A 17854-nucleotide genomic window follows, 5' to 3' on the forward strand; every position below is an offset into this window, starting at 1 on the left:
GGAAAAATATTTTGTTATTATTTTTTTTTTTGATGATGCATGGATGCATGAACCTAATGTGACTCTACCCCTCCCCAAGCTTAAAGATAAGCATCGTCCCCGATGCTTGGAGAGGGCGGAACAACCTAAAACGGAGGAGGAGGAGGATAATAACCGGAATTTCGGATCCAAGCCCAAATATCTTCCTCATGTTTGACGCTCTTGATCCCGAGCGTACTGGGTAGTGAAGGAAGAGAAACTCTGAGTGAGGCTTGCAACATCTTGCTGGTAGGTGTCGAGACGGGTATGGATTGACTGGAATTCATCCATATACTGTTGATGATAAAACGGGAGCACAACATAATGGGATGAGCTGGCACCACCGATGGGAGGAGTATGGTAGGGCTCTTCCTCCTCTTCATCATCATCATCATCATCACCACCTTCCTCGTTTTCTTCACTTTGTTCATTTACCTCAGTGGAGTATGACCGGAGGAGGATGTATGGAATGATTTGCCAATCGGTCATGTGAATGGGGTTTCGGAGATCAAGAATGCCTTTGTTTTCTGGTGTGATGAGGAGCTTTGGATCATGATTTTGACCCACGGTCCAGTGGTGTGTGCCATCTGCTGCCGAACGGAATAGTCGCATGGACTCAAGGACAACAGTGGTGAGATAAGGCTCACCCGGCAGTGGCTGGTGGGGACCGGGGTATGGGGCTCGAACTTTGGCGCTCTTGGCGAGCATGCTGACAATACCCCCACAATAAATCTTTCCCGATCGGGATATGCTCAGGCGGAGGAGTTTGTGGCACAAAAATTAACCATAATGAGGAACGAGGTTGTCCTCGGGATGATCCATTGCATAAACGATTTTGAGCTCTAGCGCGCTGATGGTGCTTCACTCCTCTCTAGGGGAGATGAGCGAAGCAATGATTCTATGGGCCACCTTCATCACGGGATGGATAAGTGATGAGGCTTTAGCTGCGCTAGAGACGTATGGGTGTAAATGGGTGAGTTGGGTCCACCATGTCAAATCAAAGTATCCTTGAATTGGGTTAGTGGGGCCTAATGTGTTTTCAGTTGGGGCCCCAAACAATGGCATTAATTTGATCCAAGGAAATCTCATAATCTTGATTCATGAGACGGAAGTAGAGGATCCCATGGTCTAAATAAACTAGGATAGAAACTCAGCTGTTGGAACTTTGTAACTCAGTTCGTGGACCCTCAACAACCCATGCCATCCTATGTTGCGAAACAGGGTTTGGACTTGTTTATAAATGCGCAACTCTTTAAGGGATGGCACATGCGCAAACTTTTGGATGGTATGACCCCGCTGAAGGAATGACTCAAATTTGCACTCTTGAATTGGGCTAAGACACACAACACCACCATGAGTCGGGTTGGGTTGTGGTGATGGGGACCTAGATGGAGGTGATAGGGTCCTAGGTGGAGGTGATGGGGATGGGGACCTAGGCCTACTACGGCAGGCAAATGATTTGGTGTGTCTAAGCCTTTTAGAAGGTTCACCTTCCATAGTTAATTTGGGACAAATTAAAAGTCAACCGGTCAATAAGTCAAAAAAAGTCAACTGTTGACGGGTCCAGTCAACACGAATTCAACCACCAAAATTTCGTGGGAAATTTGGTTTTGAATGATTTCCTATTGAGAATCAAGTCCAATTTGACCATAATTTCAAGCAATTTGACTCAAGAACACAAATCTCACAAGTGAAGAATTGGAAGGAATTTACCGAATCGTGCGTGGGATTGTGTCGTTCTTGATGGGAAAGACCTTCTTCAACCTCCCCAAGCTTGCCCTTTTGAAGATTAAGACACAAAAACACCAAAATCATATGAGATTTTCGGACCTAGGGTTTGTCAAAACCCCCAAATCCACCATTAGAATGCAAGAAAATGATGTTTAGGATGAAGAAGATGAAGTGTAGATGATAAAAATCAAACTTTTTTGGAGATGAAAGCCAAAATCTTGTAGAAATTGAAAAGTTTGATAAAAATCAGACCTAGGATTTTTGTTGGAGAGAGGGGCTGTTATGAAGTGATTGTGGGGGTAAATGAGGCAAAGTCCCGATTTTTATCATTAAAAACCACCAGGCCTGCTGCGCGAACACGACTCGTGTTCCCACATGCCAAATTGACACGCCCCGTGTTGGGGGTTTTAGTGCTAACTGAAGCACGAACACGAACCGTGTTGAGTATAAGGAAAAAATCAACACGACCCGTGTTGCTCTCTGTATGGGTCAAGGTCATTTTTTTATGAACACGACCCGTGTTCACTATAGGTCAAAATCCAACACGACCCGTGTTGGTCTCTAGATGAAAAATGATATATTTTTCATGAACACGACCCGTGTTCAATTTAGGCCAAGTGGGACACGACCCGTGTTGGCTCTGGATGTTATTCCCCACTTTTTGAACTTAAAAATTCCCTCTCATTAAAATGAAATTCTTTTGCATCCCAAGGTCCGTTTTTTTTATTTGAAAACATGACAAAACACATTTGGAACATTAAAAACCATAAAAATGTAAAGAACGAAATGTTTTAAAGAAGAATGACGAAAATACCCCCGGGTTGCCTCCAGGTTAACTGCCCTTGTTTTAAGGAGTTTACGGCCTAAGGTCACTCCCCCCATGAGTTTATGGTCGTAAACTCATGGTACTTAGTGCCATTTGGTGGTTGAAGGTCTTATAAGTCAATAGTAAGCATTCTATGATCAAGTTCAAGCCTTAGGAAGCATTAGGGGCACAATAACACCACCTTATAGAGTTTACGGCCTAAGGACCATTTCCTTAGGTGATTAGGGCCGTAAAATAATATGGGGACATGTTTTCTTTGATGTTTAAGGTCCTAAACACTTCAAGGAAGGATCAAGACTAGCATCCAAGGCTTAGGAAGGGATTAGGGGTCATTTAACCCCATTAGAAGGGTTTACGGCCCAAAAACATTCCTTGGCTGTAAAATCCTTTGATCCTATGTTTCTTGGTGTTTTTCAAGTGTAAAAAAGTTCATATTAAGCACACAATATGCTAGGGCAAGTGTACTTACAAGATAGAAGCTTGATTGGGTGTTTAAGGTCCAAGAACGCTAGTGTGTGTTCTTGGTGTTCTTGGTGTTTTGAAGAACACTTGAAGATCCAAGTGAAAATCAATAATGAATGGATGAAATGATGTATAAACACTAAGTGATAGGTTATAACAACAAATCAAGTCAAGAAAAACTTACGTTTTCAGAAGATCGGGTGAAGAACGGGATGCTACTTGAGAGAGAATGGGGAGTGTTCTTGAGGTTGGAAGTGAGAAATGAGGGAATTGGGGAGTAAACTCATGCCTAAGGCATGAGTTCACGACCATAATAGAGTTCACGGCCCAAACTCCCTTTGTTTGGCCGTGAACACCTAACTAGGGTTTTGGTTGTTCCATTGCTATCCCGATATTCTAGAAATCACTTCCTTTTATCCGCTCGATTCATGAATAATTAATAAAAATACTCAAACGGACTTTAAACAGGATAAAATTTAGCAGAAAAGTATTTAACTTTTAATTGAAGTTCTTGACTTTAGAGTTTGTACGAATGAAAATTTCGGGTTGTCACAAGCATTATCCAGGATTGTTCGAGACCGAAGACTTCGAGGAAGAAATCTGAGATAAGCGGGGGAGAATTTGAACACCTCATTCTTGGTATGTATTTAACTATAATTTATTTCATTTTATAGATCAACTCAACGAGTTGGGAGCCCCAAACTCATCGAGTAGAGATCATAAGGGCTGCGCATTTTAAGTAACCTACTCGATGAGTTGGGAGGCCTCAACTCGACGAGTAGGCAGGCAGAAATGAAACCCTAATTTTCAGGGTTTTGTACCCTATTTAAATCCCTTAATGTTTCATTGTTACCTCCCTCATTGTCCCCTTAGTCCAACAAAACCCTAATTCATGCTTTCTATCATTTTGAGTGTGTGTGTGAGTGTAAAGAGAGTGTTTCTTTGGTGCTTTCTTAAAGGAGTTGAAGTTGGTGGTGCTTGGTTGAAGGGAGAAGCTTTGGATCCAAGGATTTATCTATTGTGACAACCATATTAAGGTATAAAGTCGATACCTTGACTATTTATTTGCTAGATCTCTTCATGGAGAAGTTTATGGCCTTTAGTAGTTTATTTTGGAGTCATTCTTGGAATTAGGCATGTTATGAAGTTATGACTTCAGCTCTAGTCATTTCATGGCCTTTTAAGACATAAATTTTCCAGCTTTATCAAGTCTTGGCCCTTCTCCATGCCCTAGGTCTCTTATGAAGCTTAGTTTTAGTGTTTTTTAGCCTTTTGATACCATGCATGGATGTAAAGTTAGCAACTTTACGTGGTATCTTGTCCCTAGGGGACCAGATCTATGGTTTGGAGGCATTGGACTCGCTTGGAAGTGACTGAATGAGTTAAAATAGAAAAACTCGACGAGTTGATTATCCAACTCAGCGAGTTAAATCGTGGTCCCTCGACCCTTCTGATTGTACTTCAAACTCGACGAGTTGGCTAGGGTTTTCTTGGTTTTCTGAAACTGAAGGAACTCGACGAGTTGATAGATGCACTTGACGAGTTGGGTTAACATGGATTGTTGACCTTAACTTTGACCAACTTTTACTTCTGAGGGCATTTTGGGTATTTCAAGATTTTGATGGATTGATCACTTGGTTCAGGGATTGAGTAGAGTCGATTTCGGGTTAGAGACGTTTCAGCTATCACTTGACATTTGAGGTGAGTTACTTCCTGGTTTGAGCGGGTCTAAGGCACCAATGTCGGCCCGTATATAATAGGTGTGATGATTATTAGCTAAGTGAGGGCAGGACCCATATCTTAGCATTATTTGAGTATGGATATGGAATGATAGATTTTCTTTATACTTGTTGTCTGTATGATACTTGTATGGATGTCCTAGTTAGCGGAGTGTAGGTGAGGCCCATATCTCCTAGTTAGCGGAGTGTGGGCGAGGCATGTATCTTCTAGTTAGTGGAGTGTGGTCAGGGATCGTACCTCCTAGTGAGCAGAGTGTGGGCAATGCTCGTATCTCATAGATAGGTGAGTGTGGGCGAGGCACGTATCTCATAGTTAACCGAGTGTGGGAGGGGCCCATATCTCCTTTAGTGTGGGCAGGACTCGCATCTCCTAGTTGCATGTTATGTGGTAGTTCGGGGGAACTTCACTAAGCTTCGTGCTTATGATTTTAGTTTTGGTTTCAGGTACTTTCAGTAGCAAAAGGAAGAGCTCGAGATGACTGCATTGCACACACCATGATGTTTCAGCCTAGGATGTTTACTCCGATATATTTGACAGATGTTTTGATATGGATTGTTTTGAGATACTATGATTTATGTTATGATGAGATGATTTTTGATAACTATGGTTTTATTTAATGATTAAAAATAAAAATTTTGGATCGTATTTTATGGGTGTTTCAAATGTACTTTTGAAGACTCTTGGAATGCTAGCCCCAGTAGTGTGGAAGCCTCTAATGAATCACACCTAAACCCTAAGAAAAACCCGAGGATCGAAATAGAGAGAAATGAGAGGATATTGAAATTCCTTGCTTGAACGCATGATTCTTTGAGTCTTATGGAGGTCCCTATTTATAATTGTAGGAAACCCTGATTTAAATCCAAAATATTAATAAAATATTCCTTGTTTCCTTATCATTTTCTTTAGTGACCACGAAAGCTTCTGGAACCCTCCTAAGCAGCTCCCAAAACAGTCCTTAGCTGGGAGGTTCTAGAATGTCTCATTGTTCCACTATTGAACAATTACATTCTAACCCCTTAGACACAATAACAATTTCTAATTAATCCAACATAATAATTTATTAATTATGACTAATTCTTAATTAATAATTTTTATTTCTGATTAATATATCAATCCCATAATATATTACTAATAAATTAATTATCTCTCTCTTATAATCAATCCATGTCATTTTCCTGGTTACGAGGGTAACTCAAAGAGGACTTTATTATTTTTCAATCAATTATACCAATTTAATTAATACCTTAGACATCCTAATCCAACAATATTGTCTTCTAATTACACAAGTTAACTAGTCTTCACTATTAAAACCTACTACAATCTCCACCACATGTATGTATATAGTCTTCGACGATAACTGCACCACTTATCTACTCTACTCTACCATTGAATTTATATTTTGGTTCCTAAAAGTAGATGATCACATGTCTACAAGAACCATAAGTAATAAGTCCCCGCCAACAAGCCAAATCATTATGACGATCTTCGAGCCAATATGGAGGTAACAAACTTCTATTTCAACCTTCCCTTTCCCTTCACAACCATAAGAAAATCCACCTTTTTTTGTAGCCAATATTGTTTGATGTTGCAAGGGGCTAGGGTGTAGTTTATCGAAGAAAAACCCACCTTGATTAGGTTCTCCAATGAAGCAGTAACTTCAGAAAAAAAAAATCAGCTCATCACCACTATTACAAATTGTCAGTTTGTGATAGAAGTTGGCCTCCATCAGAAGTTTCTATACAAAAACCTTAAAATGGATTACAGTTTGGGTTTCTTAACACTGTCAAAAAGTGAGGGGTTGTTATGGTGGTAGAGGAGTAGTTTCTAGTGAAGGTGTCGATAAAAAGTTCCCAACAAGAGAAGGTGAGATTGAGCGACAAAAACAGTAAAGAAATTAGAAAAATATATAATGGCCATGAATTATATATGGCATAATAGTCATATATTATACATATCACATAATGTGGGGCCCATTTCTATTAACTTTTTATAAAACTAGTTGTAAGACTCATATATTATATGGGTTAAATTAAAAAAATAAAAATAAATATAAAGGTCAAAATATTTGACACTTTGATTTTATAAGAAAATAAGAAAAATAATGAATTATTATAATGAAAATGTTTTTTATCTTTTAAATTTCAATAAATAATAGAAACTAATGAGCTTTAATTTTGGGAATTTTAAAATTAAAATGTAAGTTCATTCATGAAATTGATATTCATGTATTACTATATTTATTGCAATTATTACATTAAAATATTATGTGAAATTTAATAAAATAGAAAAACTTATAAAATGATATGTGGAAAAAAAATAAATAACCACAAAATAACATTTGAAAAATTAAATGAGAGTGACAAATGACAAAAAAAACTTCATTTATTAGAGAGGAAGGATAAAAAAAAGATATAATAGTCATGCATTAGACATTTGGCATGGACAAAACCGAAACAAATTCAAACAACATGGACCGTCTAAATTTAAAAAAAATAAAATAAAAAAAAGGTTTGGAACTTACCCAAGCTACATGAATCATCTGTTTATATTAATAAAATCGTGGCTGTCCAAAAGTAATTATGATTTGGTTATAAGGTCTTGAAATAGTAGATATGCTATTTTGACAATTAGTCAAAGTAAGTTGCTTTTTATGGAGGATACATAGTGATAGTTAATAGAGTACCAATATTTGAGTTTTTATATATTGTTTTTCACTGAAGAATGTATATATATCGTATAATATCTTTGGCATACAATTTCATATATGCATTATGGTTAAAAACTTTCTAGTTTTTTCCCCTTTTTAAAAGAATAAATCTTGAAATTCTAACTCTATAATCATAGTTATGACATATATACTGCTTATTTGCTTATATCAAGAACATCCGACAATCACTCTGTATCCCACATTTTAATGAAAACTTTTAGACCGAGCAAAATTAATAAATGTGGTGTCGTCCTTATTTTCCGGTCATCGTATAATTTCTTGGTGTTCATTGTTAGTAGTAACGATCGTGACCAAGTACTCTTTGGTAAACCGCATATTACTACATCGACAATTTCTTATATAAACAACCAATCGAAGATCCACAAGGACAAGCCTAACAAAGAGTCACTTTCTGTTAATTGTTGTGGAATAATTAACATAGTGATTCACTTAAGATTGGTATAATATTAACGCACTTCTAAGGAAAGAAGTCGATGGGGACTCATAATTTAATTCTGTTATTCATCCACGTCGTTCTTTTTATGGCGCCGGGTATTTTATCAGCTGGTCGGAGAGACGTAGATGAAAACACAAACCAACATGGCGATCCTCATCATCCCGAGCTGTTTGCAGCAGAGTTTGGGTGCGTTTATGTTTTTTCCTTAATTTATATATACACGTATATGTAGTGGTAGTAATTAACTCTTATCTATATATGTAAACCTTTTGTATGTAGTGCTGCTCCAAAAAGGAGGAACCTAAAAGCCTGCGTTGCAGTAAACCAAATAGACAAGTGCTGGAGGTGCAAAGCCGATTGGGCAGACAATCGTCAAGCATTAGCCGATTGCGCTCTTGGTTTCGGAAAGGGAACCACCGGTGGCAAAGGTGGCGAAATCTATGAGGTGACTGATCCTTCGGATGACGATTTTACAGAGCCAAAGGAAGGAACCCTCCGTTGGGGTGTTACCCGAGACAAACCTTTATGGATCACCTTTGCAAAAGATATGGTTATCAATCTAAAACAAGAGCTCGTAATAAATAATGATAAGACAATTGATGGTAGAGGCGCAGCCGTCGAGATCTGTAATGGTGGAGGTCTCAGTGTATTCAAAGTGAAGAATGTCATTATTCATGGGATCCACATCCACGATATTCAAGAAACCCCCGGTGGTAACATTAAGAGTAATGAAGGAAAAGCAATGCCAAGATCAAAACACGATGGTGATGGTATTATGGTTTTTGGTTCTACGAATGTATGGATCGATCACTGTTGGTTTCATGATGGCCCAGATGGGCTTATCGATGTCACAATGGGTTCGACAATGGTCACCATATCCAACTGCAAATTCAGCAAGCACGACAAAGTAAGAAACTAACATTTGAATATGATCATGCATGCATGTTGAACATTTACATACGTATCTATATTAATTAATTATCTAATTTTCTTCATACGTGATCAGGTCATGTTGCTAGGAGCAGATGCTACACATAGTGAAGATAAAGCTATGAAAGTTACACTCGCATACAACAAGTTTGTAGAAGGTTGTATTCAAAGAATGCCAAGGTGTCGATGGGGACTTACACAGGTCGTTAACAATGACTTTGAGAAATGGGGAGAGTATGCTATCGGTGGTAGTAATGAACCAACCATTCTTAGTCAAGGTAACAAATATGTGGCTCCCGATGGCGCTAATTATAAAGAGGTATGCAAAACCATCCATGCAAAGTCTCTTATTCGGTTATTAATTCCAGTGAACTTTATATTATTATAAACAATTTAATTAATGTTCTTTTTTATTTGGTGTAACTAAAACTTGTATTGTGAAGGTTACGCGAAGGGCTGAAGCCACTGAGGACGAGTGGAGTAAATGGAGTTGGAAATCAGAAAATGACGTTTTAGAGAATGGAGCTACCTTCAAACAATCAGGTGGTGATATACCAATAACCCCAGAAATGATCACACCTGACACAACACCAGTTGCGGAACTAACAGCTGATGCTGGCTTACTCGTGTGCTCTCCTGGGACGCCTTGTTAAGCACCCAAAACAACGAACATTAAGGTGGTGCCGAGGAATAAGGACCGTGACAGTATAAGGTCAACGACTAATTGACTAGGAGAAATCAATGAAATCTCTTGTCATTAGTTATTCTTCATTTAAAGTTTCACCAAATTTTGTTATTAATATTTGAATCTTTTATTGACTGAATATTTTCAGTCGCTACTTAGAGATTAGATTATTTGTTTTATCTGCATTTGCTTTTGTCATACACATGTAAAATAACAAAAGCAACGTGATATAAATGAATTATACTTTTATTGCTTGAAACGTAGACGTTGTGTTGATGTTGATTATGCTAGTGTTGCAAGCCACCAAATAGTATCTAATTGGGGGATAAGACTAACCATCATGATGCATCAATTGTCTTTCATGTTACAAAAGTTTAATATTAGGGGGTAATGAGTGGGAAATCATTATTTTACCTTCCTAACAGCTCTATCAAAAAATTTCGAATTCTACAAACCTTAATACAACATTGTCATTATTTTTTTCTCATCAAAAAATTATATAACCATTAAACTTTATATCCATTGAATGTTAATTCATACAATTTGAAACTAGGAGTTTTGCCATTTAAAAAGAAATAAAATATAACATATAATTATTTTGAACAATTAAATTGTTTGAATGTGACAAGATTATATTTAAGAGTTTAATTAATGTTTAAATTTAGTAAAAAGGGGTAAATTAATTGGTATTTTAAGGATTTAATGAGGTTTAAATTATTTATAGGATTTAACTAATAATTAAAATGTATTAAATCTCTCTAAATAATTATTAGTTTATTTAAAATAATTAAAAGGAATATATATAACTTTTTTTTTTGAAACAGCAAACTAAATAATCTACTCCTAAATAACCACCTATGTCTCCATCGAGACTTCAACCTCTGACCTCTCATATGAGATAGTCACTCTATACCGCTAGGCCATTGGGAAAATAATGACAATATTAAATTGAAGGGACCATTAAAGTTATGAAAACGGGTATTGGGGAAATAATGACAACATTAAATCGAAGGGACCATTCTTGTCAAATCCTAAAATTCCTTTCCAGTCTTCCACGTTGCCGCGATTTAAAAGTAACATTTTTTTTCTTTTTATTTTACAACCTATAGCTCGAGATCCTAACGGGCTTAAGTCACTAATTAAAGGATAATGATTTAAAAGTATATATATATATATATATATATATATATATATATATATATATATATATATATATATATATATATATATATATATATATATATATATATATATATATATATATAATTTTTATAAATTTGGTGATTGAGCTTTTTTTTGTATCTATATTACTCTTCAACTTGTTAAACTGTACATATTTAGTCCTTATGACCGGTTTAACCGATAAACATGACTTAATAGGGTAATATATTTATCACTTTATACATATCTGGTCCTTAATATTTTTGTACACATTTAGTCCTTAATATATTTTTTTGTTGCAAAATAAATCATTTTTGTTTTTTGTACTAATTTAGTACTTATAAATGATTTATTTAGGTTTTTCTCACGACATCTTACATTGGACAATCATTTGTGGGGTGTTTGAGGCTTTTGATGCTTATGTCCATCGCGATCTCGACTACTGAGTTGCTTAGGTCATGTGTTCTGAACGTCATAACTTCTTCGTACAATCTATGATTTTAACGATCTTTATATCCATGTGTTCGTATTTTAGTCTACTACAACTTTCGTTTAAATTACTTTCGTTAAAAAATAATAAATTTTACTTACAATCTTTATATCCATATGTTTTTTATGAATGCACGTATGAATGTTTATTTATTTATTTATTTTAACTTTTTATAAAATCGTAAGTAAATATATTGCATTTTAACGGAGAATTTTTAATGAAAGTTGTAGTAGACTAAAAAAAACATGTGGATATAAAGATCGTTAAAATCAGATATCGTATAAAGAAGTTACGACGTTTATAACACAAGACCTAATCCAAACAACAAGACATACGCAATAAAGCAGCCGAGATCGCGATGGACATAAAAATCAACAGCCCCAAACACCTCATCAATGATTGTCCTACATAAGATGTCGTGAGAAAAACCTAAAGAAATCATTCATAAGTGTTGAATGAATACAAAAACAAAAAAGACTTATTTTGAAACGAAAAAATATTAAGAACTAAATGTATACAAAAATATTAAGGACTAAATGTCTACAAAATGAGAAATATATTACCCTATTAAGTCATTTTCTCGGCTAACCTGGAGTAACCGGTCATAATGACTAAATGTGTACAACTTAACAATTTAAAAGAGTAAATGTGGACGAAAAACAAACTCAGTGATCAAATATATACAAATCAAAAAATATATTACCCTTTTAAGTCATTATCTCACTATATAAAGGTGATCGATTCATATATTGTCTATATTTATAAACAATAAGTCTGTTAGGTGTTGGTAACATGTTAATGTATATTATCACACTAAAAAGTTATCACACCAAAAAAGAACTTCACTTCATATGTCATGTTAGGTGTTATAACACCAATTAAAGAAATGAACATGTTATAACATTAACTAATTTCCATGTGATCATTTCTTTTTTCGATTTATTTATTTTTTTCTTTATTTTTTCTTTATTTATTTTCTATTTTTTTTCAATTTTTTTATTTACGTTAGAATATTTATATAAAAAAAATATAAATTAATAAAAAATGCTATTTAATTAAATCATAAATTAAACATAACATTTAGAAACTAAAAATAACATTACACACACAAAAAATAACACTGAACGTAAAAAATAGGATGGTCCTAATCTAAAAATATAAAAACTATTAGATTAGGTGTCTAAGCCCAAAACTAAAATTATTATATACTTGAATTGATAATAGCACAGTCCTTTTGGGTTGCCCCAAACCTAGCAATTAGATTGGATGACTTCTAGAAAGAGAGATTAATTTATTGCATGATTAATAAATCGAAATAGTTTATTAATGTATTATAAAAATAATATATTAATTACAAAAGATATTATTTAATTAATAATTGATCAGAAATTAATTAGAATTCATTTTGGCATCAATGGAATTATATAAAAGTGCAAGGTCTAAAGTGCAATTGTTCAATAGTTGAACAAAAAGCTTCAGAACCTTCCAACCCTAGGGACGGACGGTTTTTAGAGGATATTCTAGGGTTTCTAGAATATCCTATGTGGATAAATAAAGAATGAGATAAATACCATATTTGAAATATTAATTTAATATTCAAATTAGGGTTATTTAGGGTTTCCTGTGCCACTATATAAAGACCCTCAGGCCACTTATTTTCGGTCCCTCCTTCTCCTTAAGAGATAACTGAAAATCTTACTCTCCCCTCTCCTCTCTCTCAAACCACCTTCTTGCTAGTTTGGGTGTGAACCATTAGAGGCACCACAATTGTGGTGCTTTTATTCCAAGAGATCTACAAAAAAGGAATTCTTGTTATTTACTATAATAACAATAAGGTATGTACGTAACGCCCGTAGATCCGGGCTAGTCAATTTAGAGACGATAAGCATCAAAAGTGACTTTTTGATAAAAGATTATTTACTATAATAACAATACGAAGGTATAAACTTGGCAACTACCGGCTTTACACCCATGATCAAACCAATTCCTTATTGCCTCGACACTATGATGAACCCTTACATATCCTGCATTCAAACTCGACATGCTCCCCTCACAAGTTTCTTGAACTCTAGCTGATACTACCACATATCAAATCGACTCCTGATCTTTTCTCACTTTAAGCTTTTTTGCAACGATGGCCGATGCCACCATGTCGAAATCCAAATTTGGCTCACCCAAATATCCCCTAAACATGGCTCTCGTTATGCAAAATGGCATATGAAGATTCTTAATATAAAATGTCAAGACCATCATGAGGAAAACTTTAATTTCTAGGTACTTAGTTGCACCACACATAGTGTCTCGCACACAATCATACAATCACAAAAACAATTAATAAGATCATGAAGGAAGTGAATACAACACATTATTTCGACGTCAACTGATGGTACTCGGATCCCCTCGGCCTGTGACTACAATGCTCGGCTCCTCACCACAGGAACCTCCACTCTACCCTCGTGACCATTAGTAATCCTCATAGTGGTTGGAGTTAGTGCCCTTACCGTTCCTCTCATCAACTTCGGATATTCGACCTTCTTGTGGACCACTTGGTTGCAGTGAAAATGTAACAGGATCGTCCCATGGGGACAATCTCTACTGACATGACCAACCCTTCCACACTTGTATCAACCCATACCCCTAGATCGACAAACCCAATCGGGCTGCTTCCTGCACATGCTGCATTGACCTCATCCCTGATGGCCCCTCAATTTTTGATCATAAGTCTTGGGTCTCTTTGCAGGACCCCTAGCTGCCTGCACCTGCTATGGCTTCCTCTTCCCCAGGTGCTCCAAATCAATCTCCCGCTCTCGGGCTCTAGCAATCATGTCCTCCAAAGTCCGACAAGCTGAAAAGCTCACAAATTCCTTGACATTGTCTCGCAACATATCATGGTACCTTGTCTTCTTCATCGCCTCATCTGTGGCATACTGTGGAACCAAAAGAGTCATCTCCCTAAACTTGGCGGTGATCTCCGCCATAGTCTCAGTCGTCTGGCGAATAGACATGATGACTTTTAGAGAGAGTGAGATTAATTTATTATGTGATTAATAAATTGAAATGAATAGTTTATTAAAGTATTATGAAAATAATATATTAATTAGAAAATCTATTATTTAATTAATAATTGATCGGAAATTAATTAGAATTAATTTTGGGATTCATAAAATTAATAATTGATCAGAAATAAAAGGCTCTAGAACCTTCCAACCCTAGGGATGGACAATTTTGAGGGGATATTATGGGGTTTCTAGAATATCCCATGTGGATAATTAAGTACCGTTTTTCATATTTTTAAATATTAAAATACCCATAAAATGTGTATAAAAACATGCAGAATTTAACACATATCAGTCGCCCTACATGTTCTTACAGTATGGTACCAACATTTATGTTGCTTATTTACATATTCTTAACAATTATTATTTATGTATAATCCTTTCCACCTTTTCTCTTTTTCTAATCAGGCCATATACTTTGCTACTGTTGCAATATTGTTTCATGTTTCAAATGTTAATGTACTACATATTCAATAATGGGTTTTGATGATATGATTATTGATGACGGATAGGTAGTAGTACCACTGTTGTAGCATTTTGGGACCCTTATAAATAAAGGGAATCCAAATTCAATTGAATCATTGGAGATTTATCATCTTTTTATCAATCAGAAAGAAAAATCTTCTAGAGAACTAGTTGACTGAGGACAAGCTGGAGTTTACTGAGGGGCTTGGAGATCTTGTGAAGATATAAAGCATGAAATCTTTATGCTTTTGGTTTGTTTGCATAACCAGTTGTTTCTGTTTTCTACTGCACATCTTCCATATTTAAAACTTATTTTCCTTTTCTTTACTTGTAGACTATGGATAATCATCTTGCGCTGAAAATTTACATTAAAGCAGGTGTAACACCAAAATTTGTAGCAGCTTTTGCTGAGCGGAGGGAGTTTGAAAAAATTCTAATTTACTCTAGGCTGGTAGATGTAATAGATGAAGAGTTATCTGACATGAGCCGAGTCCCATATGCTTCGGCTGTAGGATCGATCATGTGTGCTATGACATGTACTCGCCCTGATGTGCGTTTTACTTTGAGCATGGTCAGACGCTTTTAGGGAAATATAGGCCGAGCTTATTGGACTGCAATAAAGAATATACTTAAGTATCTGTGAATGAAAATGGATATGATTTTAGTCCTTGGAGGCAGTGATAAGTTAAGATTAACTAGATATAGTGATGCTAGCTTTCAGACAGATCGAGACAACTTTTGTTCTAAGTCAGGCTGGGTTTTTGTGTTAAATGGTGGAGTAGTAACTTGGAAGAGTTCCAAGCAAGATACATTGGTTGATTCTACTTGTGAATCAGAGTACATCGCAACAAGTGAAGCATTAAAGGAGGCGACTTTGTTGAAGAATTTCATTGGAGATCACAGAATAGTCCCGACCTTTCAGGAGCCATTGGAACTTTACCAGTAATAATGAAGGTGTGATTGATTTGACCCAAGAACCTAAGGATCATGGTAGATCCAAGCATTTCGACAAAAAGTACCATTACATCAAATACAAAGTTAAAGAATGTCATCTTATAGTGAAGAGAGTTTCCTCAAAAGATAATCTTGCAGATCCTTTCACGAAGGCTCTGAGTAGGGTTAAGCATAACCGGCATGCTAGGAACATAGGATTGAGAGATGATATTGGTTTTAGTAGTTAGTTGATATTTTTGAAACTTGTAACAAAATAAATGTAATTGACTTTGGTGATTGAATAATAAAGATTATTTATGAGTATGGTTACCGACTTTTCAGTTATTTATTCTTGTGTTTCATTTTGCATGTTTTACTTCATGGATGAATTGATTATTCGAAATACCACGGTCGATCATACTTTTGGAAGTAAGTAGTGATTCAATATTTTTGATTGTCTATGAAGATTAGACATTGCAATGGTTGCTCTAATATTCATGAGTGCTTAGAAAAATGGACATTTTAAGTATTGGATAAACCCATGCTTAGAGAATTACTTCATGGATTTTATCACGAGTAATTCTTAGACAATAACATCTTTTATTCTTAAAATGGAGATATATGAGTTGTAATTTATAAGTGTAACACCCAAATTTTCAAAACGATTTTTTCATTTAAAATAGTTTATCTCTTTAACACTTTTCATAAAAATCTCCTTTTTGTTTTAATTACAATACATGACTCTTTTGTTCAATCAATTAATAAACCAGGATCCTCAAAACAAACTCTTCCTCTGGTGTGTACAATCGAGCCGGTGCCGTCCCGTGATCCTGAGAAAACCTGAAACACATAGCAAAAAACACTGTAAGCATGAAGCTTAGTGAGTTCCCCAAAATACCACACATATCACATACTAGCCACTCGAGGCTATAACACTACAGGCCCTTGGGCCCTAACTCTGTGGACCCTCTGGTCCTAGCTCTGTGAACCTTCCGGTTCTAACTCTGATAAGCTCTGATATACACACAGCATAAATCACATAGAAATAATGCAGTGCAACACATCACATAGATAGCATACAATAACTCTGTCACATAACTCTAATTACCTACTCAAGGTAAAGTATAGTGAGAAGACTCACCTCAGATATCTCGGTAAATCTCTGACTTGGTAGAAATATGGTCTAGCCTCCGCCTGATCACATAAGGTAAATACTCTCATAAATATAACTCTCGAGACTAGACTCAACTCTCTCTTGGCATCATCAACAGGGTAAAATACCATTTTACCCCTTTCTTGGCTCAATGACCCCATTGTTGACCAAACCCTAAAAGTCAACAAAAGTCAACGGTCAAACTTTGACCCGACTCGTCGAGTGCACTTGGGCGACTCGGCGAGTCTACACGTGTCTACTATCTCTCTAGACTCTCTTGGCACGTAGAGTATTTCCCTTGCTCGACGGGCTACACCTGGCATGAATCGTGGGGCCACCCCGACTCAACTCGCCGAGTCTCAAGAACAACTCGACGAGTTCCGCCTTGAACTCTAGTCCCCTAATCCCCCTCTGACTCACTGAGGTATTTCCCCAACTCGGCAAGTCTACTCACTGAGTGATTTACGGGAAACCCTAACCCTACTCGCCGAGTTGTTCTTCAGACTCGGCGAGTTCATGCCATGCACAAACTCCTTTGACCTCCTAAGGTCAGATCTGTTCCTTAAATCCATAGATCTGACCTTCCCAAGCATGATAATCACGTAAAGTTCAGACCTTGACACTCATATAACATCTAGATGGTCTCACTTGGTGATTTAGCCCCAAAAATAACATCCTAAGCTCATGGCTCCCAAAATAACTCATAAAGCTCCAAGGGTTAAGACCTCTGGACCTCTTTGAGTCCAGATCCAAAGCATAAACTCGAGAAGGGACCAATTGCTCCACATATCCATCCTCTAAAGGGGTTAGAAAACCCTAACTCTAAGAATCAACACCAAATCTGAAGAAGGTCCGAATAAATACCTCAAGATGAAGTCCATGAACTCTGAAGTCACCAGAATCGCACCTCCTTCAGCCTCCTCTTGCCTTGGTCACCTCCTTTTGCAATTACACCAACAAAATGATCAAGACTGGCCTCTCCTTCCTCAAAAACGCTCTAGATCTCTTAGGGTTTCTCTCTGGGGTTTGGTAGCCGCAAA

General features: G+C 36.3%; 1 protein-coding gene across 1 annotated transcript; it reads left to right on the forward strand.

The window, feature by feature from the left end:
• Nucleotides 1-7873: 7873 nt before the first annotated feature.
• Nucleotides 7874-9810, forward strand: LOC145092558 (pectate lyase 4-like). The gene is made up of 4 exons (XM_079030504.1): nt 7874-8127; nt 8221-8848; nt 8948-9190; nt 9315-9810. Exons 1-4 carry the CDS (start codon nt 7979-7981, stop codon nt 9522-9524), a joined length of 1230 nt encoding a protein of 409 aa, XP_078886630.1. The 5' UTR covers nt 7874-7978; the 3' UTR covers nt 9525-9810.
• The last annotated feature ends 8044 nt before the right edge of the window (nt 9811-17854 follow it).

This window comes from Lactuca serriola, chromosome 3, assembly GCF_051521515.1.
Source record: "Lactuca serriola cultivar US96UC23 chromosome 3, Lser_US96UC23_V15, whole genome shotgun sequence".
Lineage (NCBI taxonomy): Eukaryota > Viridiplantae > Streptophyta > Magnoliopsida > Asterales > Asteraceae > Lactuca > Lactuca serriola.

What these genes read in the sequence shown, in the direction of transcription:
- LOC145092558 (XM_079030504.1), top strand. Translation starts at nt 7,979, where the DNA reads ATGGGGACTCATAATTTAATTCTGTTATTCATCCACGTCGTTCTTTTT. An exon ending in CTGTTTGCAGCAGAGTTTGG is followed by an intron (nt 8,128 to 8,220) that starts GTGCGTTTATGT and finishes TTTTGTATGTAG; the next exon opens with TGCTGCTCCAAAAAGGAGGA. An exon ending in AATTCAGCAAGCACGACAAA is followed by an intron (nt 8,849 to 8,947) that starts GTAAGAAACTAA and finishes ATACGTGATCAG; the next exon opens with GTCATGTTGCTAGGAGCAGA.